At 41.7% G+C, this 26,824-nt stretch overlaps 2 protein-coding genes across 6 annotated transcripts in view; one reads left to right on the plus strand and one right to left on the minus strand.

The window, feature by feature from the left end:
* NOC3L (NOC3 like DNA replication regulator) overlaps positions 1-6,542 on the plus strand; it is a 29,003-nt gene extending 22,461 nt beyond the window's left edge. Inside the window, exons 17-21 of the mRNA XM_025880682.2 lie at positions 755-936; positions 1,552-1,680; positions 2,446-2,543; positions 4,384-4,468; positions 4,800-6,542. Of these exons, the coding sequence (XP_025736467.2) occupies positions 755-936; positions 1,552-1,680; positions 2,446-2,543; positions 4,384-4,468; positions 4,800-4,928 (623 nt within the window). The 3' untranslated portion in view covers positions 4,929-6,542. The remainder of the gene's footprint in view (positions 1-754; positions 937-1,551; positions 1,681-2,445; positions 2,544-4,383; positions 4,469-4,799) is intronic.
* A 4,236-nt stretch (positions 6,543-10,778) lies between these two features.
* Positions 10,779-26,824, minus strand: part of PLCE1 (phospholipase C epsilon 1) — a 337,159-nt gene continuing 321,113 nt past the window's right edge. For 2 of the 5 annotated variants that reach the window (XM_073904420.1, XM_073904421.1), the window contains exons 28-34: positions 26,382-26,500; positions 24,039-24,167; positions 20,504-20,713; positions 15,567-15,725; positions 13,899-14,114; positions 13,372-13,565; positions 10,779-10,980 (exon numbers count right to left, since the gene is read on the minus strand). In XM_073904420.1, coding sequence (XP_073760521.1) covers positions 13,377-13,565; positions 13,899-14,114; positions 15,567-15,725; positions 20,504-20,713; positions 24,039-24,167; positions 26,382-26,500 — 1,022 coding nt within the window. In that variant the 3' untranslated portion in view covers positions 10,779-10,980; positions 13,372-13,376. Of the gene's footprint in view, positions 10,981-13,371; positions 13,566-13,898; positions 14,115-15,566; positions 15,726-17,547; positions 17,731-20,503; positions 20,714-24,038; positions 24,168-26,381; positions 26,501-26,824 lie in introns of those variants that run through there. The other 3 variants (XM_073904422.1, XM_025880681.2, XM_073904423.1) reach the window with 2 other exon arrangements.

Genomic DNA, 26,824 nt, shown 5'->3' on the forward strand with positions numbered 1-26,824 from the left:
AGCAGTATAGCACTACTTCATTGGTTAGGGAAATGATTTGGGAAAGGTATGACAGTTTGTCTTGGGTTTTTCTGGAATGCAGTGAAGTTGTATAATGAAAAAGTAATGATACTAGGTTTTTACCCCAAAGATACAAATGTAGTGATCGAAGGGGTACCTGCACCCCAGTGTTCATAGCAGCAATGTCCACAATAGCCAGTCTGGAAAGAGCTGAGATGTCCATCAACAGATGAACGGATAAAGAAGATGTGATACACACACACACACACACACACACACACACACACACACACACACAATGGAATATTACTCAGCCATCAGAAAGGACGAATACTTACCACTTACATTAACGTGGACGGAACTGAAGGGTGTTATGCTGAGTGAAATAAGTCAGTCAGAGAAAGACAGTTATCATATGGTTTCACTCATATGTGGAATATAAGAAACAGGGCAGAGGACCGTAGGGGAAGAGAGGGAAAACAGAATAAATGGAAGGAAATCAGGGAGACAAACCATGAGAAACTCTTAAGTACAGGAAACCAACTGAGGGTTGCTAGAGGGGTAGGGGGATGGGGTAACTGGGTGATGGCCATTAAGGAGGGCATGTGATATGATGAGCACTGGGTGTTGTATACAACTGATGAATTATTGAACACTACATCTGAAAACTAATGATGTAATGTAGGTTGGTTAATTGAATTAAAAAAAAAAAAAAGAATGAGAACAGCCTTGAAGGGTATATCTGCTGTTTTAGGTGCTACCAATGAAGGTGTCGAGATTCTGCTCCAGTGCCTTGATGTCATGCTAACTAAGCGCAGGAAGCAGGTTTCTCAGCAGAGAGCCCTTGCTTTCATCAAGCGTCTTTGTACCCTTGCTCTTCACGTTCTTCCAAATTCAAGCATTGGCATTTTAGCAACTAACAGAATATTAATGCACGTAAGTAATGAGACAAAGCCAAGTTCTGGTAGTACAACAGTGCTATCTTGTTTGCATCTTTTCCCCCTATTTATGTTATTACTGTGATAAGGCAAAATGGTAGAATCCAGTGAGAAAAGAAGTATATAAAATTACAAAACCAAAGCATTGCCACCCCTGTTGACACTCTCCAGAGGTAATCATTTTTACCATTTGTTGGGTTTTCTTCCAGCAGACTTTTTTATTCATATATAAACATGTACAACACACATACACAGACAACACAGCTTTTTTATAGTATACATTATTCTACAACATTTTTTTTAACACTAATGGTGATGGACACATTTTTGTGTCAGTACAAATACAGCTATAAAGTACATATGTTTATAGCTCTTTTTAAAAAATGTTTTATTTTTTAAGTAGGTTCTACGCATACCCAGCATGGGGCTCGAACTCATGACCCCAAGATCAAGAGTCACTCCACCTACTGAGCCAGCCAGGTTCCCCGCTTACAGCTTTTATTTAAGCATAAAAACCAAATTAAATTTAAATTAAAATAAAAGTATAGAACCCAATAACATTCTTTACCAGTATTAATTAAATGAATTCTTATTTTTATGTGACATTTTGCAGACTTTCCCAAAAACAGATCTGTTGCTTGACAATGAGTCTCAGGGAAGTGGGGTTTTCCTTCCTGAGCTGGATGAACCCGAGTACTGTAATGCTCAGAACACTGCACTTTGGGAATTGCATACACTACGGGTAAGAATGGCCCTTCCTTTTTTTTTTTTCTTATTATGTTATGTTAGTCACCATATAGTACATCATTAGTTTTTGACGTAGTGTTCCATGATTCATTGTTTGCATATAACACCCAACGAGGATGGCCCTTTCTTTGTGAGCAGTGTTTTTCAGTTTTTCCCCAAGTCGTTACTATTGCTAGAGTCCTCAATATAATTTTGTTCTGGGATGGCTTTTTGGAGAATTCCTGTTTTAATTGTCTACATTTCACTTTGCTCTTACTGTTCTTTAAGATGTTGAGGTACATTTTCTAAGGAGGCAGAAAATAACATTTTTGTGGGGCGAGGTTTAGAAAATTGAACTATTTCCCCAGCACTATTCAGAATGGAAGATTTGTACTGGGTCCTGCCCAAGGAGACTCTGGTAGCCCCTCAGTTTCAAGAGGGCAGCACTGTTGTGATTCTACGGTGCAGACATGTTAGAGGGAGACTCGTAGCAAATAATGTTTCAGGAAACCTGTTGTGAACTAACTTTTCACTCTAAGAGAGAAATTGCTTCTTGATTTTTCTTTTCATGCTGTAAAAGCAAGACTGGTAACCTGGTCATCAGATTCATGTTGTTATCATGTGAGCAGAGAGTATTTTTTCTGTCGGTATGTGGTTATGTGAATTACATATACATATATGATTTAAAAAAATAGTGTTCATTAGAGAAAATCTTTGCTGTAGCCAATGTTTTATAAAGTACTGACCCATGCAAAATGTGGCTGTCCTGCTTGTCCTTCAGAGACATTACCATCCTGTTGTGCAGAGATTTGCGGCTCACCTGATCGCTGGAGCCCCCTCTGAAGGCTCAGAAGCACTCAAACCGGAGTTGAGCCGGAGGTAATCAGACCACAGACTGCAGTTGGTCTCTGTTCGCTCTGAGAAGTCTGCTCTATTTATAAAGTGATAGGTTTTAAAACAGAAAGTGCCAGTTGATCTGGATTTGGTCTCACTTCATATTCCTGAATTGTTCTAAGGAGAAAACATGCCGACAGTGATTTTGTTAGTGTGTTTTTGGTAATCGCTTAACTTTTTTTTTTTTTTTTGTTATAAAAAGTTTCATACATCCAGGTAAGTAGAGAGAATAGTGAAAACACATACCCCCGACACTCAGTCTCAGCAGTTAATAAGATAATGCCATATTTGCTCCCTGGGAAGATCCACGAGTCCAAGCACAGTGAGATTCCTCCCCGCTGCTGAATGGTCGGTTGTGCTAGGGCCAGCAGGGGAGAAGTGAGAGAAGAAAGTGCTTTGGAGCACTGCTACACGGAGGGGCCGCACTTCCTCTCTGTGGCCTCCCTGTCCGCTCGGTGCAGCGCGTCCTGGCCAGCCGGTACTCCCAGCCTCCACCGTACGCTCCAGATGGGGGGTAGGATCCTGCCAAGAGAAGTTTCTTTTCCAGCTTCTTACTCTGAAAAATTTCAAAAGGACAGAAAAGTTGAAAAAATAATGGCCCTTTTCCCTACAAAATGAGGCAATTACACAGAAAAGGAAATGACGTGAAAGACACCCTTGTAATACACTCACCATTCACAATTAATATCCTGCTGTAGAATTCTCATTTGCAGCCCACTGGTTCTCTAGATTGGAGATCATAGACAAGTGACTGGTAGGCCGGCAGATTGGTATTCTGGCCTCTTCGGAGTTTAAACAAAAATTGAATTATTTGCTATATTTTAAATATTGGACAGATTCACCTAAAAGTTCCAGCTTCTCTTGAAGTACTGGGAGATTTGGCAAAATAGGTCTGTATTTTTACATGGCAGAAGTCAGCTGCTTCCTCCCTCTGAACGAGGCAGAAACTCCAGTTTTCCATGAACCCTTTTCCTTCTGGTTAAAAGAGATAACTTCTGGCCTTATTAAATGATAAAGTGGCCACTGACTTTTTTCTTCCCTCATACTTTCCACCTGTCCTCCAGCCTTGTTTTTTAAAAGGGAGAAAAAGGAGACAACAATTACCTGTCAGTTTTCTTATTCATGATCTTTTTCTGGCATGTTTTTGTCAAAGATCTTGAACGTCTGCTTCATTCATGCTAGAAGTTTCTTTCTCTGGAGGAAGATGAAGAATGGGTTTATCCCAAAAGCTTGAGAAAGAAGACTCATGATGGTCTTGTCCTGGAGGGTGGAGCTTGGGATGGGACTCTAATTGCAATCCTTGTAGGCCCTTGCTGATCTCCTTCGGGGAATGTGAACCAACCCCAAGTCACTGAGGATTCATTGACATGCTGTGGTATTGACATTTAGTTTGTCCTTGGCCTCTCCTTGCTCCTAATCCAGGCCAATAACTGAGGGGTTGAGCTATTTGAAATTCATGGAGGGTAACTCCATGCTTCACTCATCTGGCCCCCATGACTTAGCTGCATATTGTTCCCATAACTGGCCGAGTTGGGATTTGATTACACTGAGCTGGAGTTCTTCTGCTCAGCCTTGTCTTTGTCCAGGCCTGTATTTCTAATGTACACCAGACCTCTCTGAGGTAGATTTAGTTGGATGGCATTGTCATTACATGGGAATTTAGTATTTATTTTATGAGTGTGTTGGTTTGTTGGTTTCAAGAGCAGGATTATGTTATATCTTACTATATGGGTTTAGAATAATGAGTCCTTCTCTTTGGGTACAATCTAGTTTTTTCAGGTTATACAGATAGGGTGATGTCCTTACATTCCTTCTGTGATTATAGATCTGCTGCAGAACTTTTTGAGACATACAGCATGGCTGCAATGACATTCAATCCTCCTGTTAAATCTTCAAGTTCCAAAAGGAAGGTATGTGATACTTTTTCATTTTTTTTAAAAGATGAAATAGAAACTAAATGTCTCTATTAACCGATTCCAACTTGCTTAATTGTATTATAGGTAGATTTTTTTTCATGTTTAGTAGGAGTTGATGGTAGGCTGGATCTGTAGGGTTGGGACTCTGGAGATGGTCACGAGACTGTTTTGTTCAGTGTAGGCTGTGTCCCAGACTTGACCCAGCGCTTGTCATATCAGGTTTCATGTGTTGGGGGTCTGCTGTTGCCATTTTCAATTTTGCTCACAGCTTGGCTTTTGCTTATGACAGAACTTTTAATGTGAGTCACTTTTAATATTTTTTCAGAGTGAAGTTTTACAAGGGGATTCATTTTTGAATGAAGATTTAAATCAACTAATCAAAAGACATTGCAGTGAAGTAGCTACTCACTTGCCTCTGGATTTCACCAAATATTTGAAAACATCACTACGGTAGTAGAAGAAGGAGGAGTCGGTGGATTTTCTCTTACATTTGTTTAGATGCATATAGAGACCTACTGTTAATTTAGAACATTCTCTTTTTATACAAGGGAAGCTTCCTAAGAAAATTAACAGCGGAGGGAGAATTACGCTTTGCATGGCACAGGGTTCTGCCCCAATTCTGAAATTGTCATTAAGAAAGGAGAATTGAAAACCACCTACCCCCATATTTGGAAGTTTCTTAATGACATTGCCTTTTTAAAACTTACATATCTTGGGATGCCTGGGTAGCTCAGTTGGTTGAGTGTCCAACTCTGGATTTTGGCTCAGGTCATGATTTCAGGGTCGTGAGATTGAGCCCCACGTCGGGCTCTATGCTAGGTGTGGAACCTGCCTAAGATTCTCTCTCCCCCTCTGTCCCAACCCCTTGCACTCCCCCCCCCCAAAAAAACCCAAAAACAAAAAACTTAATATATATCTTAAGTTATAGTTTTAAAAGAATCTTTGGAGTGAACTTAATTGGATTACAGCTGTCCCCTTAAAATGAGGGCATAGAGTGCAGAAAAATCAAGACCATGAAATTGCGTTTTAAAATTCAGCACTTTTTTCATTTATTTTTTTTAAAGATTTTATTTATTTGAGAGAGAGAGAGAGAACCAGAACACAAGCAGGGGGAGTGGGAGAGGGAACAGCAGGCTTCCTGCCGAGCAGGGAGCCTGATGCGGGGCTCCATTCCCAGGACCCCGGGATCATGACCTGAGCTGAAGGTAGACGCTTAATGACTGAGCCACCCAGGTACCCCTCAGCTACTCTTTATAACCAAAACTCTTTCAAATGAAATAAATATATTTTTTTGCAGTACTACAGATGGAAATGAGAAAAATTCTACACTTGAGTATATTTTCAGGAAGACTTTTATTTTTTTATTTTTTTTTAAAGATTTTATTTATTCACTTGAGAGAGAATGAGAGAGAGAGAGCATATGAGAGGGGGGAGGGTCAGAGGGAGAAGCAGGTTCCCCGCTGAGCAGGGAGCCCGATGTGGGACTCGATCCCGGGACTCCAGGATCATGACCTGAGCCGAAGGCAGTAGCTTAACCAACTGAGCCACCCAGGTGCCCTTCAGGAAGATTTTTGAGAAAAGAAAAAATAGCTTGAAATTGGTGATCAGGTTCATTGGCTCTGGCTGAATGATACACTTCAAGAAGTAACTTAATTTGATCTTTTTAAAAAAGGACGAGAGTGTTCATTATGGCTACTTGCAAAAAGAGTTTGAATGTGATTCTAGTCTCTTCACAGTTCTTCGCATTTTCTGCCGTGTTCTGGAGGGTCGATGGGGGAAGAATGGGTGGAAAAACCAAGTTGAAGACTTGCCTCTGTTTTAAGGATAAATGGTGCCTGTTGAGGGGCTTCTCCTCCTTCTCCTCCTTCTGCTGCTCTTCTTCCTTCGTCTTCCTTCGTCGTTATTGTCTGTCCAGATACAGTCCTGTTCTTAAGACTATAATTAAAAAGCAATATTTTACCTGAGCTATTGCCATATTCTAGGAATGGCCTATGAAATAAGTTTTTGTAACAACCAGGTTATAAATACTCTCTAGTGTGAATAATTGAATAAAACACCTGCCTTTTTTTTTTTTTTGGCTTCCTATTCTTACGATGTGAGAATTTAAAAAAAGTGCACAGAGTCGCAACTAAATAGATCTCTTATGTCTTCAAAACTGTAGAAGCCAATTCTTTTGGTCTAGAGCTTAAAGCTCTTTTTTCCCCTCATGACATAAGTGAAAATAGAAAGTTCCTTTATTACTCCTGCTTAATGGGGGAGATCAGCTCAACAGTGCATGTTAATCTTTTAGCATATTCTTATATGTGATTTTAAAAAGTGGTTTTTTTTTTTTTAGGCTTATTTAAGGAGAATGTATGATTTAACATATAAATATTTGCTTTTAATCCACATTTTAGATATAAAACAAAGTCCAGAAATATTATGAATAGTGTTTTGGATGACAACAGGGTCTTTCCTCATCAGAGCACAAGTGACCATTACATGTCACAAATCATTTATTTTCCAAACATACACAAATACATTTATATTAAGTCTTTGGCAGCAGAAACTGTAGTTTAGGTGAAAAATCAATTTAAAGTAGAAATTCATCAACTATTTCACACTTGTTATTATGCTTTTAACCTTCTAGTTACACATATAGAGAATCACAGTGGGACCATAAAATTCTACATCTAGCGTTTGAATGCTCTGTGAATTTGAGAATGAAATCTATTTGTGCATAAACTTATATGGCCTGTATTGATGAGTTTCATTTTCAGAACTAAATATCCTAGTCATTAACAGTAACATACACACACTCCGAGGCTATAACAAGCTACAGCCTTAATATTTTTTTTAACTAGATGAATATTGAGCACCTACTGTGTGCTTAGCATTGTGCTAGGCACTTAAAAGTGAAGTGGGGGTAATAACGGGTGTAAGACACAGTTTCAGTCTTCCATGGGCTTGCATACTACGATCATTCACACAACATTTAAACAAATGCAACATTACCCAATTCAGTGTCAGAGTGAATTAGGTCAAAGTTCAGAGACCTAGGAAAGGTCTCATGGACCAGCTTGAGCATAATCTATTTGGGATCTAAGAGATGTACATGAATAACTTGGTAATTGTGGAGATTCAGTACTTCAGGAATATTTAGGTCATCCCATGTGGAATGACTATGGGATGCCATCAGCCGAAGATTCCTTAGGAAGTTGACACTTAGAGATGGCCAAGAATGTATACATTTTTAACAGCACACTGTATCCTGGGAATACTGACCCAAGAATGGACTTAGTGTAGGAGGCAGTCTTCCTTTCCTAATAACTTTCTGGAGGGTCTAGGTATTCACCTTTTTCACTTTGCTGCACACGTGAGAGAAGCAACTGCAAGTGGTCAGAGGCAGCCATTGAGAGAGCTGTAGGCTGTAGGCTGCCTCTCACTCTGCCAAGTTGGAGATCAGACACCAACCAGAAGAATCCTAGTTTTCTCTTGGTGTGGTGGCAGTTAATTCAGTTTTACCAGGCAGAATGCAAGCTCTGTTATTTGTCAGAATTGAGCAAGGCCTATCGGTGTCCAGGCAGAGGACGACAGGTCTACAGAGCTACTGGATAGGGAAAGAGAAGAGAGGAAGGGGAAGATGTAGTTTGAGAAAGGAGTACGTGTGTGGCAGGAGGGGGCCCTCTTCATTAATGAGCCTCTAGTGTTTCCCGAGCCCCTAAGATGGGAGCCCTTGTATGAAAACAAATTAAAAACAAGGCACCTGTAACTCACTTCTGTTGAGTTGTAACTCCTATTTACCCCCAACTGGAGAATTCGTAAGTAACTATTACTTGCTAAGGATAGGATGACATGAAAAGAGGCATTTCCCTCAAGAGGGCGCTTTCTGTCCAAATAGTATTGTTACTGCCTACAGATTTGCTCACAAACTTACCCTCAATTCCTTGATGACCTCATGCGACCTTCCATTATTTTGCAAAACAACCAATTCCAGATGAACAGGTGACCAGGAGGAAGTCAGTCTATTTCTTCGGCATCACAGACCGGTTGGATTCTTATCTATTCCTTTCTCACCAGCTATACATATTCTGTAAAGTTGTCATCACCCCACAGTAACAGAACTCATGCTCCTTTGTTTTTAGTGAAGCGTCTTGAAATATTTTTCCTCAAAATCTTGTCATAAACCTAGTTTGCATATTTAGACTCTTCCATATCAACTTTACTGATAAAAAGTTTGCTACCCAGATTTTTTAGTAGTCTTGAAAGTATGAAGTGGTAATGGGTAGAGTCTGGGTGGCCGTTTTCGATTTATTCTAAGTAATAGGATAATTTCTTTCATTTGGTGTACTAACATAGCTATGTAGTTCAGAAAAGCTACAAATAAAAATTTCATATATTTGGCAAACACCAGGTTGTGCCAGTTAGTTGTAATAGAGTGGGCGCTTTACATTTTGAGCAGTGTCCTTCAGAAGGTCCCAAAGACTGATACAACGGAGGATGTGCTTTCACCTCAAAATGGAATGAACAAATAAGTTGGGTTCAACATAGGCAATACATTCACTTGTAAAACCTAGTCTCACTTTAGTCTCAGGGAGTTTCAGATTCCGTTCTGCAGCCGAGTCAACGGTGTTACAGACTGGGGTGGGGGTGGGGTGGGGCTGGAGCTTAGAGTCAAGGCCAAGTGCTAAACCTAGCGAGACCAGTCTTGCTTCTCATCCTCTTACGCTGCACGGTTTTCATTTTGACTCTAGCCAGTTAGGCCAGTACCTCAGTTTTCAATACATGATTAGCCAAACAAGAGAAAAGATGTCAAATTTATAGACGCATGATAAAGTGTTTCTGGAATATTTTTTTTTAAATGGGGCAGTATTGTGCATTTCTTATAGACTGATGATTTGAAAAGAAACCTGTAGCACTGGGCAAATCACATCCAACTGGAATAGCTTGACTTCTGTGGACAAGCAAATGGTGGCTGTTCGAGCGTTAAGGCTTTGAGTCAGTAAACGGTAATGTGAAAGCTGTCTGGTGTATTTTTAACACTTCTGACTTTAGAATATGCAGAGAACTGGGGACTTGTTTTTATAATTGGTAAAAAGACTTATCAAAGAAAAAGTTAGGATTTTTTGTGTGCTTTATGATTTGAAGAAAAAATTTTAATATTGGTAGAAAGATAAAATTTGGATTTACTTTAGAGGAACACATTCCATTTTAAAAGTCATAATTTGCTTCATACCAAGAATAAGAATCCTTTACACTTACTTGATAGTTTACACAGTAAGTTTTAAAGATAATATACCTTAAATGGCAATTATGACTTGGATCAATAGCTCTTCAGTTAATGAGAAATGAAAATGAAGCTTTTTTTTGCATGAAATTCTGGCCCATGTCAGGTATTCAGAGCATACTTTTTTTTTTTAGGAGATTTGTCTTCAAATAGTGAGACAGAACCACTAGTGCTTCTAATCCATAAGCAGTATCACAAAAGCTATGTATAATAAATATATAAGTACAGTACAGTGCAAAATAAATAAATCTGAACACCAACTCAGTCTACTTTTGCTTTAAGAAATGGTTAAGTTTCTTGTTAAGATGTCACAACTCAGAAGATATTAATTTATACATCATTCTGAATTCAGTTTGTGAAAACCAAAAGTGGAATAATCTGTGAATACATAAGCAATAAACTTAAAAAAAACAAACCCAACATCATTCTCTACGTAGAAAGAAATGCTAAAGAAGAGTCCACTATGGTGCATAATATAGAAACTACATTGAATTACTTTTTAATGAATCTTATAGGATATATTTACATTTGCAATGCCCCAAAGCTTCCGATCGTCAGCCATGAAGTATATGACTAAACTAGCTTGCTTGTTTTCAGACCTCTGTGGCTCTTGTTCCCAGTTTTCTAAGTCGGGTCAGCAAACTATGGTCCTGGGCCAAATCCAGCCTGCCACCAGGTTTTGTATGGCTCTTGAACTGAGAATAGTTTTTACATTTTTGAGTGATTGGAAAAAAAAACCGAAAGAGGATTATTAGCGATGTGAAAGTTTTATGAAATTGCAATATCAGCGTCTGCAATTTTTTATTGGAACACAGCCACGCTCACTCACTTCTGTATGGTCTGTGGCTGCTTTTGCACTGTTAACAGCCGAGATGAGTGGCTGCAGCGGAGACTGTAGGGCCCAGAAAGCCTATGATCCTTACTGTCTGGCCCTTTATGGACAGAGTTTGCTGACCCTTGCTTGTTCTAAGTCTGTTATTGCAAGCTTAGCAATGTTCCGACTGCTGACATTTATAAAATAAAATGGCCATCTCCTGGGCTTCTTTGGTGCATTCGTCAGGAAACTGGGTGGTAGGTAGCCCGGTGCCATTTTGTTTGACAGCGTGGACCTCACATCATGTGTGAAGAAGGCTTCCGTTCAGAAATCATCAATTTCCAGTTTTAAGTCTGATGAAGGTAAGGAAATTTTGTTTCCACCATGTTCACTCTTGACTTTAACTTCTTACCAAAAGATCTTCACCTGTAAAGTGGTATACATAGGCTTGTGAGTATATTTAAAATGAAGGAGCAGCAACATCTACAGTGTAGCAACAGTTTAGTGTGGTTCAACCAAGAGAAACCCACAACTCTCGTGGCTGGTTTTGGAGGAGAGACTCTTGGCTAGAAACTTGCAGTGTCACTCAGTCGGTTGTGTCTGCCTTTGGCTCAAGTCATGATCCCAGGGTCCTGGGATCAAGTTCCGCATCAGGCTCCCTGCTAAGCAGGGAGCCTGCCACTCCCCCTGCTTGTGCTTTCTGTCTCTCTGACAATAAAAAAAAATCTTTAAAAAATAAACTTGCTGTGTTGTAACACGATGTTCCTGGGAGGTGGAATGTGAGCCTACTTCTGCCCTGGAACACCACAGCCTTTAGAAAGATTTTTTAAGTAACAATCAGATAAACTTCAACTTCTCTAAAAGGTGGAATTCCTTCAACTCTGCATCATTTCAGATAAGAGTAAGGTAAATAATTGTTTATGAGTTCTTAAATGATTAAGGGGTAACTTAAAACTTTCGGGGTGAAAGTTTTAGAATCAGAACATGAAAACTTGTGTTTTCATAAGCAGTGAATACACTAAACTTGCCTTCTCGTGAGCACCAAAAGTCTCTTTTCTCACAAGCGCCCCTTTTTGAGGACACTGTTTGTAATTTATGAGATTCATGTACCCATAGATGCACCCATGTCTGTTTTTAAAGAAAAACTTCCCCAGGTTTAAGCAAAGCTGAGGTCAACTGAATGATTCTGAACGCTTGCTACAGAAAAATACAGTCCAAAACATACTTCTAAATCACCCCCTGTCCTAACGCTCATCGCAGCAGGCTTCTTTGTAAGTCACCTTTCTGGTGGCGTTGTACTCCTATGGACTTCCGTAATCCTGCAGCACGACGAGAGCTCCATTTGTGCGGAGAGTGAGGCCACCATCACTATGGAGGTCATAATAGAGGGGTATGTAAACCTGACATCTCTGATTCATTTGGTACTAAGTTCTTGATCGAGAGTAACAATATTTTAAATTTTCATTACTGTCCTTAACGGCGTATGCTCACAAACCCACTACCAAGATGAGTCATTCTCTCAAAGCTGGAGAGGCTCAACACTGGTGCTTAGTTCTAAAGCTCACTTGGCTTTTGGAGAAGGCACTGGCTCTCACTGACCTGGGGCAAATAAGAAAGTCTGAAACTTTTAAAAATTAAGATTGTAGATGTATCTCGACAGAAAACGGGTGTTGAGCCTTCTCCGAGTGTGGCACAGCACGGCTTCGCCGTTCTGTGCGTATTCACTATTATTCGATGTGTGATGTGGATTGCTGCCCCGGTTCCGCGAGTTCCTTCAGATGAGCCTTTACATACAGAACCTAAGTAACCTTGCACCTCTCAGGATAGTTGGATATGCCGATATTCTGGAGGGGATTTCCTGTATTTGGTCCCATCTGTTGTTTTGAAAGAGCTTTGTATGTGTGGTACAGGGCACCAATTATTTTAGGAGTTTCTCAAATGTAGAAACATGGGCTCAGTGTATTGGGCCTTCTTTTGTGCTCTTATAAATCAGATTAGGTCCTGCCAAAAGGTATCAATGAATTCTTTAATGTGAGCTTCTACAGTTTTATATAAGAAATTCCTTATTGTGATAAAGGCAGACGATGAAGCCCTGCAGTGTGAGCAGCAATGCCTTTGCTAGGCTAGCAGTCTCAATTTTAGAACTACAATGGTGCAGGTAAAGAGTGGGCTTTAATCCCTTGGGTTCATTAAGAAGTAAAAAAATATATATGTGCTTGGTTTCCTCATGTTCTTTTTTTTTTTTTTTTTTTAAATTTGGGTTCCATATAATCTTTTAAGATGGAACAAAGTTTACTCTGTGGATACTAAGCAGCGGGTAGGCAACCAAAGGCTGAGTTTACTGCAGTTTCCAGATAGAGGCTGTTACACAGTTTGAATGCCAGATTTTTATTTTTTAATTGAGGCAGACCAAGGTGAGGTTGTTGAGGCTAAATCAAACCTCAAAATAGACAGCATGAAACTAAAAAATCCAAAGGAATGAAAGCTGAATGACCGAAAGCAATCCTTTGAGAATATTTGTGTTAGTGACGGTTAAGGCAGTTCTAGGTCTGATAAAATAAAGCTGATGTAGTAGTTTGGACAAGTTGGTTGTCTTCTTGGGGCCTTCGTTTGGCCATCTACAAAACCAGTCGGTCTAAAATTATAAATACTGAAGGTACATGGATCTTCAGAGCCCCTTTCCTGTTTTTAGGTACGATTCCTATCTGCCTTTGGGACATTGTCCTCTGGGCCAGCTGTGCCTTACACAGTAGGGTAAGTGGGCCCCCATTTCAGAATGGCGCAATGACTCGATCTATCTGGGTAAAATGTGCCAACCTTGGTTATTGTCGGTACTCTGTGGTGTCACTGGAGGGCAAGCTGCCCACCAGTTTCTCCTCCTTGGTTTGGACATTTTCTGAGGCCAAGACCTGAGAAGGTGATGTGAGTCCTCGGGGCTGTTTAGTTGACTTGGTGAACTTCTTGAATTCACTTGCAAAAGAAATGCCTTTTCTTTTGTCTTCTCGGGATGCCTGTGAAAAAAAAGAACCTTCCATGGGTATAAGGTGAAAGCCGGGATCCCCAGTCACCTGACATGCTATCATGGAGCCCTTCCCTCTTTTTCTCTAGTAGGTAGAGCTTTAGGAAGAAGTGCTGAGGGAGTCCCCTCTCAGGGCTGCTTACCTAACACAGTGGGGAGTACATTTCTTTTCATGTAGTGAAAGTGAAGCCAAACCATTTTCTCCCAACTATATCCCTTGCCTCAGAAACTTTCTCCTAGATTTCATAAGTTCCCAGATTTGATTACCACCTGGTTATGAGTATCAAGTGCTTTGTGGAGAGAGCAAAAGAACTTTGAACTTTACCTGCACCTGCTCCTTTAGCTTAAGGATGAATTTTCCTGCACCTTTCCACTTGCTTTGGGCTTGAAACACACACTCCTGATCCAAAAGAACCCGCTGGGAGGACTTCGGGGTGGAAGACTTCTTGGTAGCATCTTTCACCACCTCTTCCAAAAGCACGTAGTCACTCGGGTTGGGGTTGCTCAGGATGCTATAGGAATATTTGGCTTTGCATAAGGTCTGAAAGAGAAGTTACGGTCCACTGAATACACGGTATCTCCAACACTTGCATTCATTCTGAATGAAACTTGAAGGTGGGAAAATGTCACAGACTTTTAGAGAAGGAGGGGATCCTTCTCAGATTGTATCGTCCTATTCCTCAGTTTATGTTTGCGTAGTTGTCACTTGTAATTGGGCTTCACAGCAGACCGTGATTTAGGTATTATTACCCCATTTTCAGACAAGGAAACTTAAATATATAGAGATTAAGCAGACTCCAGAGAATGCACAGCTAATGAGTAACAGAATAAGGATGTCGACTGGGTTTTCTACATGCACCAAAGCTCATAGACATGAAGGTCACATAGAACGGGAGGGGCAGAATCTTGACCCTCGGGAGCCTCTCTATCACAGAGTCTTGGGTGTGGAAGGCATTTTAGTAATTTACCCGGTCTCACTTTTCATTTAATACAAGATCATCTTTCATTTATACATTTATTTGCTCATCAAATGTTTAGTGAGGGCCTTCCGTGTCACAGATACTGTATTATACTTTGGGGAGATAAAGGTGAAAAAAACCAAACAAACATATGTCTGGGTTCTCTTGGACTTTCAAACTCTACTAAGGAGGCAAATTTTAACCACATCATTGTGTAATAATAGCAGATAGCACTTAAACGGTGTTTACTAGGTGCTAGGCATTGTACACCTTACGTATATTTACTGACTTGATCTTCACAACAACTGTGTGTGGAAAGGACTATTATACAATCTCCATGTTGTAGATGTAGTAGCTTACCACAGAGTATATAATATAGTGTGCTGGAGCCAACTGGAATGGGCCAGTGAAATCAGACGTGGTGGGAGTATCCACGCAACAGAAATTGACAAATACTAAAAATCAGTTTGGCTCTTTTTTTCCCTTAAGACAGCCAGTCTGCCAGCACACCACTGGAACTGAGGCACTAAGAAGGACAGCTGGGATTTAAACCTGGAGCAATTTGATTTAGTGTCTGTGTGTTAACCATTATGGCTATACCACTTCTCAACTGGGTATTTAATAAACCATGACAAGGCTTGAAGGAAGGAGATACAGTTCTTTGAAACCATGTACACAAAGAAGCATGACTTAGAGGAGGGAGAGGGCCAGAGAAGGCCTCCAGCATGTCCTCTGTAAGATCTTTGAGAAACAGTCACCAGGGACTGGCTTAGGCATTTCTGGGCCAATGAAATTACTATGTGGAGCCCCCTCCTAAATCTGTTATCAACACTTCCACAGAGAGCCAGACTCATGATAGATACTAGGCAAGTGTCTGTTGAAGGAATAAACTAGCATGTCCCAACCTAGAGGCACACTCTCCCTTTTCAGATCCCCATTGTTCTAGAACTTCTCATAAAATGAGCTGACATCTGATTTATGCCAGTGATTTACACTGAGGAGCAGACCGAGGAGAGCAAGGGTGAGGCTTTCACCTGCTGAATGACATCCTGCGCAGTGCTGACACGGGGTGCTTTGATGACTGTTCGAGGTTGCTCTGGAGAAACGTCATGCACTTGGACAAAGAAACTCTCCTCCTCGGAGTTCAAGATTACCTCCTTGTCATCTTGAACAATGCTTCTCTCTTCTAGGTTCTATGTTAAAAAAGAAGAAAAGTATGAGTAAATGGTAAGATGATGTAGAGCAAGAAAGAAAAACCCAGTGAAAACGTGAGCTGTATCTGGGCAATGTTGGAAACTATTTCTCAGCTATTTCATACACTAGTTAATAGTTCATAAACGATTCTACAAGGATATCCATGTCTTCTGAGAGGAAGAAAGTAATGTAGGTATTTCTGCTGATGTTGACAGACTGGTAAGTTCTGGCTTACAATGAGCCAGTAGATCTGCTCCTACTACCTGTGGATTTTGAGTCCAAGTCACTGTAGATACATTTGTACAAGGACAACATACCATATTGCCAATGACCAAAAGCCAAATAAGAACACAGTAAATTACATTTAAGAGAGAGCCCATCCATTCCCTACACAGGCCTTGGGCAGTTAAGAAACACTAGACAATCTGAACATGAAGCATGCAAACTGACCCTCAGCCAGGCTGGATGGATAGAACCAGCAGTGAAAAGGCTGAAATGATGGCTGGAGGTAGGACACACTGAAACGAATATTGACAAAATTCTCAATAATTATGAGAATTGGTCATCAGGTTAATTGGCTTTTGGTGAACTGGCTTTCAGTAAATTTTACACATGTAACTATATATTAAATATATATTTAGATTATAGATACATGAATCTTATTGAAATTTTCCAAACAGTATAGAAATACATCAATAAAAAGCCAAACTTTCCCCATTATCCCCTCCCCCCAATCTCATTCTCCACAAAAAACCCATTGTTGTTAGGTTATATATGCTTCTAAACATCTGCTATGGATCTGTGTCTTTTTGTGTATGTGAACACATATATACAATGAAACCCTGGAATTATGTGAATTTAGATATAATATCGTGGAATGGCTCCTGTTTTTTGTTAGCCCCATTCTCAAATGAAAGGTAGCTTACAGTTCTCTTCTGCAAGGGGGCGGTCTGAAGGGGGAGGGGCAACCCCATCTCAGGAAGTGAGCATTTAGCAGAAAGGTCCTTCGATCTCCAACAGTCTCCTAGCCTAATCTCCTCAGATCAAGGCACTGAAATGGTGCTAACCAGAAAAATCCAGGAATCACTGCCACACTCCTGGAGGTTCCAACCAGCCATAGGACCCAGAATTGTCCCCACTGATATTAAAGTCAGAATGGATAACTGCCACCAGGTGGCGCCAAACTGCAGCCAGGACCGGAAAGGACTGGTTCCTGGAGTTTCTTGCCAACCAGCCCCACAGGCTCGCCCCGATCATTTCATTAATCTTGTAATCATGGTCCCTACAATTTTCAGGACTGATGTTTTTGGACCCCATTTGTTATATTAAGGGTGTTGGGCAGGGGAGAGTTACTGTCTGTTTTTATTATATAAACGCCATATAATGTTCTGCAACTTTTTTGTCTCCACTTAAGAGATTGTGGTGTTCATTTCATGTCACTTAAGAGATTTTAGTTGTGTAATATGTCACTGTGTTGATCATAATATATTTAACCAGTTGGAGAGTGGGGTTGGGTGGTAATTCATCTGACACAATTTATAATCTATCTTGAAAACCGGGAAGCAAGCAAGCATGAAAAAAAAAAAGGTTCTAACGGACACATAAAATACCCCAATAACTATGCAATAAACATGACTTTTAAGAGAGCTCCTTGGAGCCTCACTCAGTTTATTTATTTCCAAGGAGCTTTCTGCCCACATTAGAAGGCACAGGTTATGACCAGAATAACGGCCCTCACTTGTAGCTCTTTATAGCTTACTAAGCATTTTTCTACATATTGTCTATATGTTTGGCATGAGTCTCATGTTAATGTTTTTTTCAATCAGGCACAGTAGTTTCTCTTACAGATTTACAAATTAGGGCACAGAGGTTTACAGAAGTTAAATGAGCTGTCCAAGGTCATCTAATTTGTGGCAGAGCCAGGTCTGTCTGATTTCAAATCCAGCAGGTGTCCCGGGAGGGCATACTGACCACAGGAAGATGTGATCCTGACAGCCTGAGAGCCTAGAAGACAAGAAAACTATAAAAAGGCAGGCAGGCAGAGGAGATCAGAGGTCATGGATGGCAGTTTGGGGACTTTGAATATATGGACAAACTGCTTATTCATCTCACTAGTTCCACAGAATGAAATACACGGAAATACTTAGAGCCCAAATCTATCAACTATGCTAGTATCTGCTTGCATTCGATAATTGTTGAATTCATTTATTCAGTCAGTAAATATGTACTGTGTACGACTATGTACCAGGTCAACCTAAACACTTTAAATGTGATTTGTTATCTTAGCAGACACATGTCAGTCATTTAAAAAATCTCCCCACGCCTGGGCGGCTCAGTCGGTTAAGCATCTGCCTTCAGCTCAAGTCATGATCTGGGAGTCTCAGCACCGATCCCTGCATCGGGGGGCTCCCTGCACAGCGGAGAGTCTGCTTCTCCCCCTGCTCATGCTCTCTGTCTCGCTCACTCACACTCTCTTTCAAACAAATAAGTAAATAAATAATCTTTAAAAAAAAAAAAATCTCCTCCCCACAAAGGCATTATACAGGAGAGATTGCTGTATTCTCCCCATCAGAAAAGGCTTATTAGCCTTCCCTTCTAATTTATCCCCCTTAATCTTCAAAATGCTTCTCTTCCACCAGCCCTTATGAAATATTTATTCCTGAGGTCTTTACAGCCTGGTTTCATATACATTTCAAAGAATGAATGAATGAATGAATGAATTTATTTATGTATGTATGTATGTATGTATGTATGTATGTATGTATGTATGAGAGTGCCAGTGAGGGGAAGGGCAAAGCGAGAGGGGCAAAGAGAGAGGGACAAGCTGACTCCATGCTCAGCGCGGAGCCCCACTCGGGGCTCCATCCCAGGACCCTGAAATCATGACCTGAGCCGAAATCAAGAGTCGGACGCTTAACCGACTGAGCCACCCAGGCGCCCCTCAAAAACATTTTATTTATTTATTTATTTATTTTTAAAGATTTTATTTATTTATTTGAGAGAGAGAGAATGAGAGATAGCACGAGAGGGAAGAGGGTGAGAGGAAGAAGCAGACTCCCTGCTGAGCAGGGAGCCCGATGTGGGACTCGATCCCGGGACTCCAGGATCATGACCTGAGCCGAAGGAAGTCGCTTAACCAACTGAGCCACCCAGGCGCCCACTCACAAACATTTTAAATCGCATGTGGGCATTCCTCTCTCCAGCCCTTGTAGCCATATGGCGCCATGGCCTCTCTACACTCTGCAGCCTGCCTGTGTTCTCCTGCTTGCTGCCGACTGCTGCCCCCATAGTGCTGGGCACTGACACTGACCGGAAAGCCACAGATGTGAGTGCTTTCTGTGTCTCACCCTGTCATGATTTAACCTCTGTGAACCTCCATTTTCTTATGTGTGAAATGGCTTCCATTCTGTCACGAGGTCATTCAAAAGTGGTGAGTGAGAACTTTAAACACAGTAAATCATCATGCAGTTATATGGTTTGAAAATTCACTTGCTGACATCATCACTTAAAGGATACCTTTTTTTTTTACATGTAGCTGGAGAATGAGACAAGACAATGAGAAATAATAAGAAAAAATGTAGAGAGAAACTGAAGATGGCTTCCAAAGTCCAGCTAAGCCCTCTGATATTTTCTCATAAAGCTATAATTATTAGAACTGCTTGTTAACTGTGTCTGCAATGTGTAAGTCTGATAGGGTGAGGAGGCTAGGGAGACAATTACGTTTCCTTGCCTAAATGAAGTGTCCTTTTATGGTCTAAGGCAAGGTCAGAAGGAAAGACAGCGGCTCTGGTTTCCCAAAGCAGATGTTGGGGTTCTGTGGAGGATGTAGGCCATGTTCACAGCTCGGTGCACAGTGAAAAAGTAGTACATGATGCTGAAAACTGGCTCTTTATCATCTCCACTGTGTCCCAACATCATGGACCTCCGATGGGCATTTTACCAAGCAAGCTCTATTATGTGCCCCAAAGGAGCAAGATTTTGTGCCCAGAACAGGGCTTGGCTCATAGTAGGTGCTCAGTTACTATTTGTGACTCAACTCCTTCATTATTGACATATCACGACGCATGACTGTCTATGGGTGGAGCAATGACTTTATACGTAATTTTAAAAAATGGCGGGAAGTTGGTGAGCTCTTATTATTCTGGGGAAAAAAAAAATCAGTGCTCCATTCACAGACTCCAACAGGAGCTAACCAACGTAGAGTTGACACACAGTCACTGAATTGTTTCCTTCATGGGAATGGCTTTGGGAATGTTAGTGAATGTAATGTTAATTTTTACTCATTCTGACTGAGGCTGAGAGATTATTCTTGCTGTGCGTGAAGTTACAGAGTATTTTCAAAGGACTATTGTTTTACCTAGAAGCACAGGATCTTTTATTAGCTAAAACTTTTAATAGGTGTGAACAGGAAGGTAAGCAGTCTCCAAAGGTAAAATACCAATGGGACTAGCATGACAGTACCGTGACGCTTACGACAGTGTTCACGCAGAAATCACATCCTGGACCCCCAGCTGATGGCATGCATAAGGAATCCTTTGAGTTCTTGCTCCCCCCACTCTTTCTGTTTTTTTGCAAAGGATGGTTTTTAGACTGGGTTTCTGTAACTTAGAGATAACATTCTGAATACGTGCAGAAGAATAAAATCACTTCTCTACATTTACTTAAGAAGAACAACAGAAATCAAGTTGCAATTATAAGACATTCTGAATGGAGGGAGGTGGGCAGTGGTGAAGTGGTTCATCACATACTGTGTTGTTATGGTGTTGGACACACTTACTTCCTGCTGGGTTTTTAAGACAATCCTGCCAACATATCCTTCCTCTGGAAACCAGCTGCTTAAAATCTGCATGATCTCTTCTTCTGGACCGATGGCTCTTTGGAATGGTTGTTTCCTGCATTCATTTTTTTCTTTAGATATAAAATATTTTTCTTCCATCAAAAAATAGTCTGTGACAATAGGTTTGGTGTCTTGTTCAGTAGTCAGAATCTAAAGAAAAAGCAAAGGCAAAACTTTAATTCAAAATAAGCCTATTTTTCCGGGGCCTGAGTGGCTCAGTCGGTTAAGCATCTGCCTTCAGCTCAGGTCATGATCCCAGGGTCCTGGGATCAAGTCCTGCATCAGGCTCCCTGCTCTGCGGGAAGCCTGCTTCTCCCTCTGCCTCTCTCTCTTTCTCTGTTTCTCATGTCTCTCATGAATAAATAAAATCTTAAAAAAAATCCCCCAAAACCAAAATAAACTACTTTTTAAAGATTTTATTTATTTGATAGAGACAGAGCGAGAGAGGGAACACAAGCAGAGGGAGTGGGAGAGGGAGAAGCAGACTCCCCGCTGAGCAGGGAGCCTGATGTGGGGCTCGATCCCAGGACCCCGGGATCATGACCTAAGCCGAAGGCAGATGCTTAATGACTGAGCCACCCAGACGCCCCTAAAATAAACTTTTTTTACAGAGAACAAACTGATGGTTACCAGAGGGGAAGTGGGTGGGGGGATTAATGGTACACTTATCATGGTGAGCACTGAGTAATGTATAGAATTGTTGAATCATTACATTATTGTACACCTAAAATCAATATAACACTGTCTATACTTGAATAAATACACACACACACACACACACCTGAAATAAGCCTATTTTTATGGTGTTTACATAGGTTCAATGTGCCATTTATAAGTGAGACCTACTCTGCAGCATTGCATAATTCTTCCTGGAAGACCTAAGAACTCTTATGTCCAAGAAGGATTGTTTATGTTCACTCTGGGCAACGACACAATTTATTCATAATCCCCAGACAGCATAACTATTTTTCCCACAGCTGGAATGAGAGCTCCTACTGAATTACCAACTTGAGGCTTCTCCATCTATGCATTTAGCTCTCTGTGATCTTGTCACTCAGGACCAGTGGCAAAGACCCTAATACAGCTTTTACCATCATCCGTTTTTCTCAGGTTGGAAATGCTTGTCTTCTAATCTCATCTGATCTAAGTTCCTGGGAATTCTCCTTTCAATTAACTCTTGACACTGTGCCTACAAGCTTGTTTTCTTTGTTGGCGACAGACCCTGGGCGGTCAAACAGAGCAGCCGAGATGAGGCTCTGGAGTCAGACAGACCTGGGTCTGAGGTCTGCCATTAATACTTATTGGCTGTGAGGGGTTGGGCAAGATATTTAACCCCTTGGAGGCTGTTTCCCCATCCATAAAATGGGAATAGTAAGAGTAACAGCCTTGTATGACAGAGGCACCGGTTATGAAGCATGATGCAGGCATGTTATGAGAACTCAGTAAACACTAGCCATCGCTACGGCTCCTCTGGCTGACGCATTGCTTCACACTCATAGGTTACTGTCAAAAGGCTCAACTCCAAGTGGGGACAGAGAAAGCTGCCACCATCTGGCTTGGGTTAGGCAAACACCCTTCTCCTTGCCCCCTCAATGATGCAACTACCAGAGTCAACACTTGGCACTGTTTTGTCTTGCTTGGAGGAAAAGCAGAGTGAGCCAAGGATGGTGGAGGCAGAAGATTCTCAGGAAGACGCTGTTCCCTTCACTCCAGTACTTGGTCTATAATCAATGCTGGGCTTTGGCTCCTGTGGGGGCAAGACAGCTACTGCAACAGGTAATTCAGGATGTGAAGCTTCTAGGAGTGGGTCAGTGGGTCCTGTCACCCCCATGAGAGGGCTGGCCTCACTCCCTCCTCAGTCCGGCTTTATATCCATGGCATTATTCACATGGGGTGACAATAAAGTAATGGGCTGCTTTTTTGTGGGTGGTCTATGGAAATACTGCCGTACTTAATATTTTCATAATAGAGTCTCCAAATCCTCAGTAATACTTTGTGATAGTGGACACTGAAGTTCATGGCTGATTGCTTTAAAAAACAAAAATAAACCCAAAAAACAAATACCCCCCCCCGAGTCTTGGTAGTAGCTTCTGTTTGATAGTCTATGAAATCCGGCACTTAAGCTGTTTCCTCTGATTTTAAGTCAATTATAAAATGTTGGGCAAAATGTTGCCTGTCCATAGAGACTTCCTCTCAAAAACCAGAACTATTTATTACTCTTACTCTGTACGGTTGTTTCACTGGTTTTTAATCTCTAACCTCACCCCATACATTCTATGATGCCAGCTACATTTCATCATACACCCTAACTTCAGAGAGAGCCTAAGGGTCACTCCTCTTGGTCACTGCTCCATTGGTCTATCTCCAAGGAGGAGAAGGGATTCTGAATTGGGTTAGGGATAAAATAGTCTGTGAGGATGTTAGGTCACTGTGCCAAGCAGGGGTGGAGCTTCTGGTGTGAAGAGAAAAGACATCACACATGGGTTTGCCCGTCCTTTTGAGGAGCTGCCTCCCTCCAGGTGCTGTTTTGTTCCCGGCTTCCTCACTTGGACATGTCCTCCCATGGGGCAGTGGCCTACAGAATGCAACAGAGATCTCTGGGGGATCCCGAGCAGAAGCGGGACCACATGAAGGGACTCAGGCCAGGGCTGCTGCAGGGTTTGGGGCAACAGGCTTTCGTCCTTGTGTCAGGCCCTGCTGGCCTCTTTGTACTACTAGAGGGGTGGTACCTCAAGGGTTGAGATGAAGTGCCAGGGGAAGACCGACAAGGGGGCTGCTCAACATGCTCAACATGCAAATAAAGGCCTAAGGCTGGAGGGGCTGAAGATGTCTTGGCCATGTGCTCCATCCTGATGCTCTAAAACTTTTTTTTTTTTTAAAGACTTTATTTTATTTATTTGAGAGCACAAGATGGGGTAGGGTCAGAGGGAGAAGCAGACTCCCCGCTGAGCAGGGAGCCCGATGTAGGACTCGATCCTGGGACTCCAGGATCATGATCTGAGCTGAAGGCAGTTACTTAACCAACTGAGCCACCCAGGCGCCCTGATGCTCTAAAACTTTGATCCAACTTCTAGGATGGCAAACAAACTTCATTTGGCTTGTGTGCGAATTCTGATTAGTAAGCTCTGCATTAAAAAGGGAGATGGGGCCTGGGTCTAGGTTTAGAGGGAAAGAGTACAGATGCTTGGAGAGCTACTTATTCTGGTCTTTATCCCTCCTGAGCCCCAAGTTTTTACGTGTTTGAAGAACTGTTAAAAATTCTTTTCTACAGGTTAGCTTGTCTAGTGGTACTAAGTTCCCCCAGTTCATTCTTAGGGTGGATCTGTTTTGAATTACACAAATAACCAAAAGGCAGATCACTGTGGACTTTGTGTCTTATGTTTTTATGTTTACACATGCATTTACACACACACACACAAACACACTCATATATAGAGATGTTGGATTCTCCCAACCATGGGCATGGTGGACTTACTTGTTGGAGAAGCTGCTTTGCCTTGGTGCCTCCATTTATGGAGAAAACAGTAAAGGGCTCTGGACCCGGGACCCCATGCACTGTGACTCTGTGAGTCTGCAAACATTTTCTTTCTTCTGTATTAAACATCTGTCAGGGAAGATCACATGGTGTCTCATACATTCTCATTCTCAAGTTATTTCTAGGCTATATTCAATGGAGAAGTGCTAGTTCTTAGAAGTCTGTAGGGGGACATGTAAATGCAAAAGACCACCATTCTTCTATAACCTGATGCATCTGTTTGTGGTTGAAGAGGCCATGGTGCATCTTCCTTAATAGTCTAGTGAGGATATTAGCAGCATACCACCAAAATAATAGTTTATTTTAAGTAATAGTGACTCTTTCCATCCTAATTAGGAGACTGATATTATCTGAAATATATATTACTTATGATGAACTGACCTCCAACAGTGTCTGTTGAGTTCCATCTCTCTTTAGGGTCCTGGGTTAGCATTTTGGTTGGTAAGATGATAGATAGAATATTATGGCCTTGGAGAGCTCACTGCCCAGGCACACAAATAATTATAAAATGAAAAGCATTTCTGTTTTAGGAAAAGCTGGGGGTGTGTGTAACTATGACTTTTTGAGCATTTTGTTTATTAAGATATATTCATTCAAAATACAAAATTCACTGATGGAGAGCTGAATCAGACATGCCTGGCCTTGGAATTATTATTTTATTTTATTATTATTTCTGTCCCCAGAAAGAGGACAAAACCTCCATAAAAACCTCTAAAAGATGGGGTTCTGAGAGCTTCTGGGTTGGTGAACACATCAGGATGCCAGGAGGCTCTGCACCCCCTCTCCCTAGACGTCGTCCCATGTATCTCTTACATTTGGGTGCTCCTGAGTTGTATCCTTCATAATAAACTGGTAATAGTAAAGCATGTTTCTAAGTTCTGTGAATGATTCTAGAAAATTCCTGAACCTGAGGAGGAGGTTGTGGAAAACTCTCGAATTTATAGGTGGTCAGTCAGCAGTACCAGTGACAGCCTGGGACTTGCCACTGGCACCTGAAGTGGGGACAGTCCTATGGGACTGACCCCTTAACTTTGGGATCTGATGCTAAGTCAAGGTAGATGGTGTCAGAAGTGAGACCGAAAAGTAGATCTACCAGAAGGTAGATCGAAAAGCGGGACACCCAGCTGGTGTGAGAGCTGAAGTAGCGTCGGAAAAGACACCACGTATTTGGTGTCAGAAGTGCTGTGAGGAACAATGGTTCATTCATGGCACGTGTGGCATATCTATTGCTAATAGGTATCGAGGGCAACCGACCCTGAATCCCGCACTAAGCCTGCCTCCCCTTGTGAAAGCATCTGATTCTTGCCCTTAGGTACCAGGCAGCCCTGCCCCTGCTACCCAGTCCTCTGCACACGTACAGGCAATGCCTCCCTCCACCTTGGCCAAGGTGCTGTTCTCGACCCTGGCCACACACTGAAGGGAAAGGGAGGAGCACCTAAGGAAATGAGGTCAGGACAGAGAGAGAAGACACCGACGAGGTGAGGGGAAGAGAAGCAGAGAAGAAAGCTGGGGGATTTATAGGTGGCCATGGCAGTGGCCAACCAGCACCATTTGTGAGCATACACGGTGCCTTTCCACAGGTTGTTAGCACTATGTTGAAAGATAAGATTGATGCAACGGTGAACAGATGATTAAGCATGTAAAGAGGTAATCAATGGGCACCCTTTAAAATTCAGCTTTAAAGGGCAAGATAATGGAATCAACCGGTTAATTAAAGCAGTGCTACTTAAGTAAACAACCCTGCATTACTGGGGTGATTACTGGTCCAGGGGTTCTCGAACTTCAGTGGGCATGGAACTTACATGGGGAGCTTGTTAAAACAGAGACTCTGCAATGGTGGCCCTCTCTGTGGTGTTCTGTCTCATTTCCAAGAGGGCCGATTCTGCATCTGCCCATGCTTGGCTTGCTTAGTCCTTTCCCCACGTCGTTATTTTGGGTTCACCCCCCCGGCAGGCACTATTATGTACTCATGAAGAACATGGGCTTTGTCACTAGAATAACTTGGATTTATTGCTGTGTGACCTCAGGTATACTTAGCTTAGCTCTGATCTTCCTCCTCTATGAAGTGGAGATCAATAGCGATTTCACGAAGTTATTGAGAGGATTAACTGAGGACAGATGTAAAGTGCTTAGAAAGTGGCAAGGGCCAGACGTTATTGTGACTATCACTTCCACTGCTACCTAATCAATAACTCTGATGGACCAGGTTCCTGTGCCACAAGAAAGCCTACCCCCAGCATAGCAATCCTTGCAAATGTGCTGAGTGAAACAGAACTTCATTACCAAAGAGGCTGGCACGGCACTGCTGGAGGAATTTTCTTCCATCCTTCTGCTGTTTATGAATAAACTAGAGATTTCCAAGACTTCATTGTGGAGGTTTCGTAGCTGAAGATGCCGATATCCTGAAATAATGCAGAATTGGGAGAAACCTGTTAGCCACGCACCCCAGAGCTCCGCACAGAAGACACCACAGGGAGGGCAGTCAACGGTCGGCGGAAATCAGGCCTTGCGACTGGTGGGGAGTGGCAGCCAGGAGATGCCTTTTCATCGGCAGACTGCTGCCCCTGGGGACAGTTCTGGATCATCCAGTGGCAACCAACCTGTCTAGGTACTGTTTCTAACATAGACTCAAACCGGAAATCCTAAAAAACAAAATATACTAGGAAAATCTGACCATCTCTGTATCAAGTCATCTATAGTCACTGTTTTACAAATACTCCCTCTTA

The sequence above is a fragment of the Callorhinus ursinus genome, unplaced genomic scaffold (assembly GCF_003265705.2).
Source record: "Callorhinus ursinus isolate GAN/ISIS: 27379988/994484 unplaced genomic scaffold, GSC_fseal_2.0 scaffold20, whole genome shotgun sequence".
NCBI classification, from domain to species: Eukaryota; Metazoa; Chordata; class Mammalia; order Carnivora; family Otariidae; genus Callorhinus; species Callorhinus ursinus.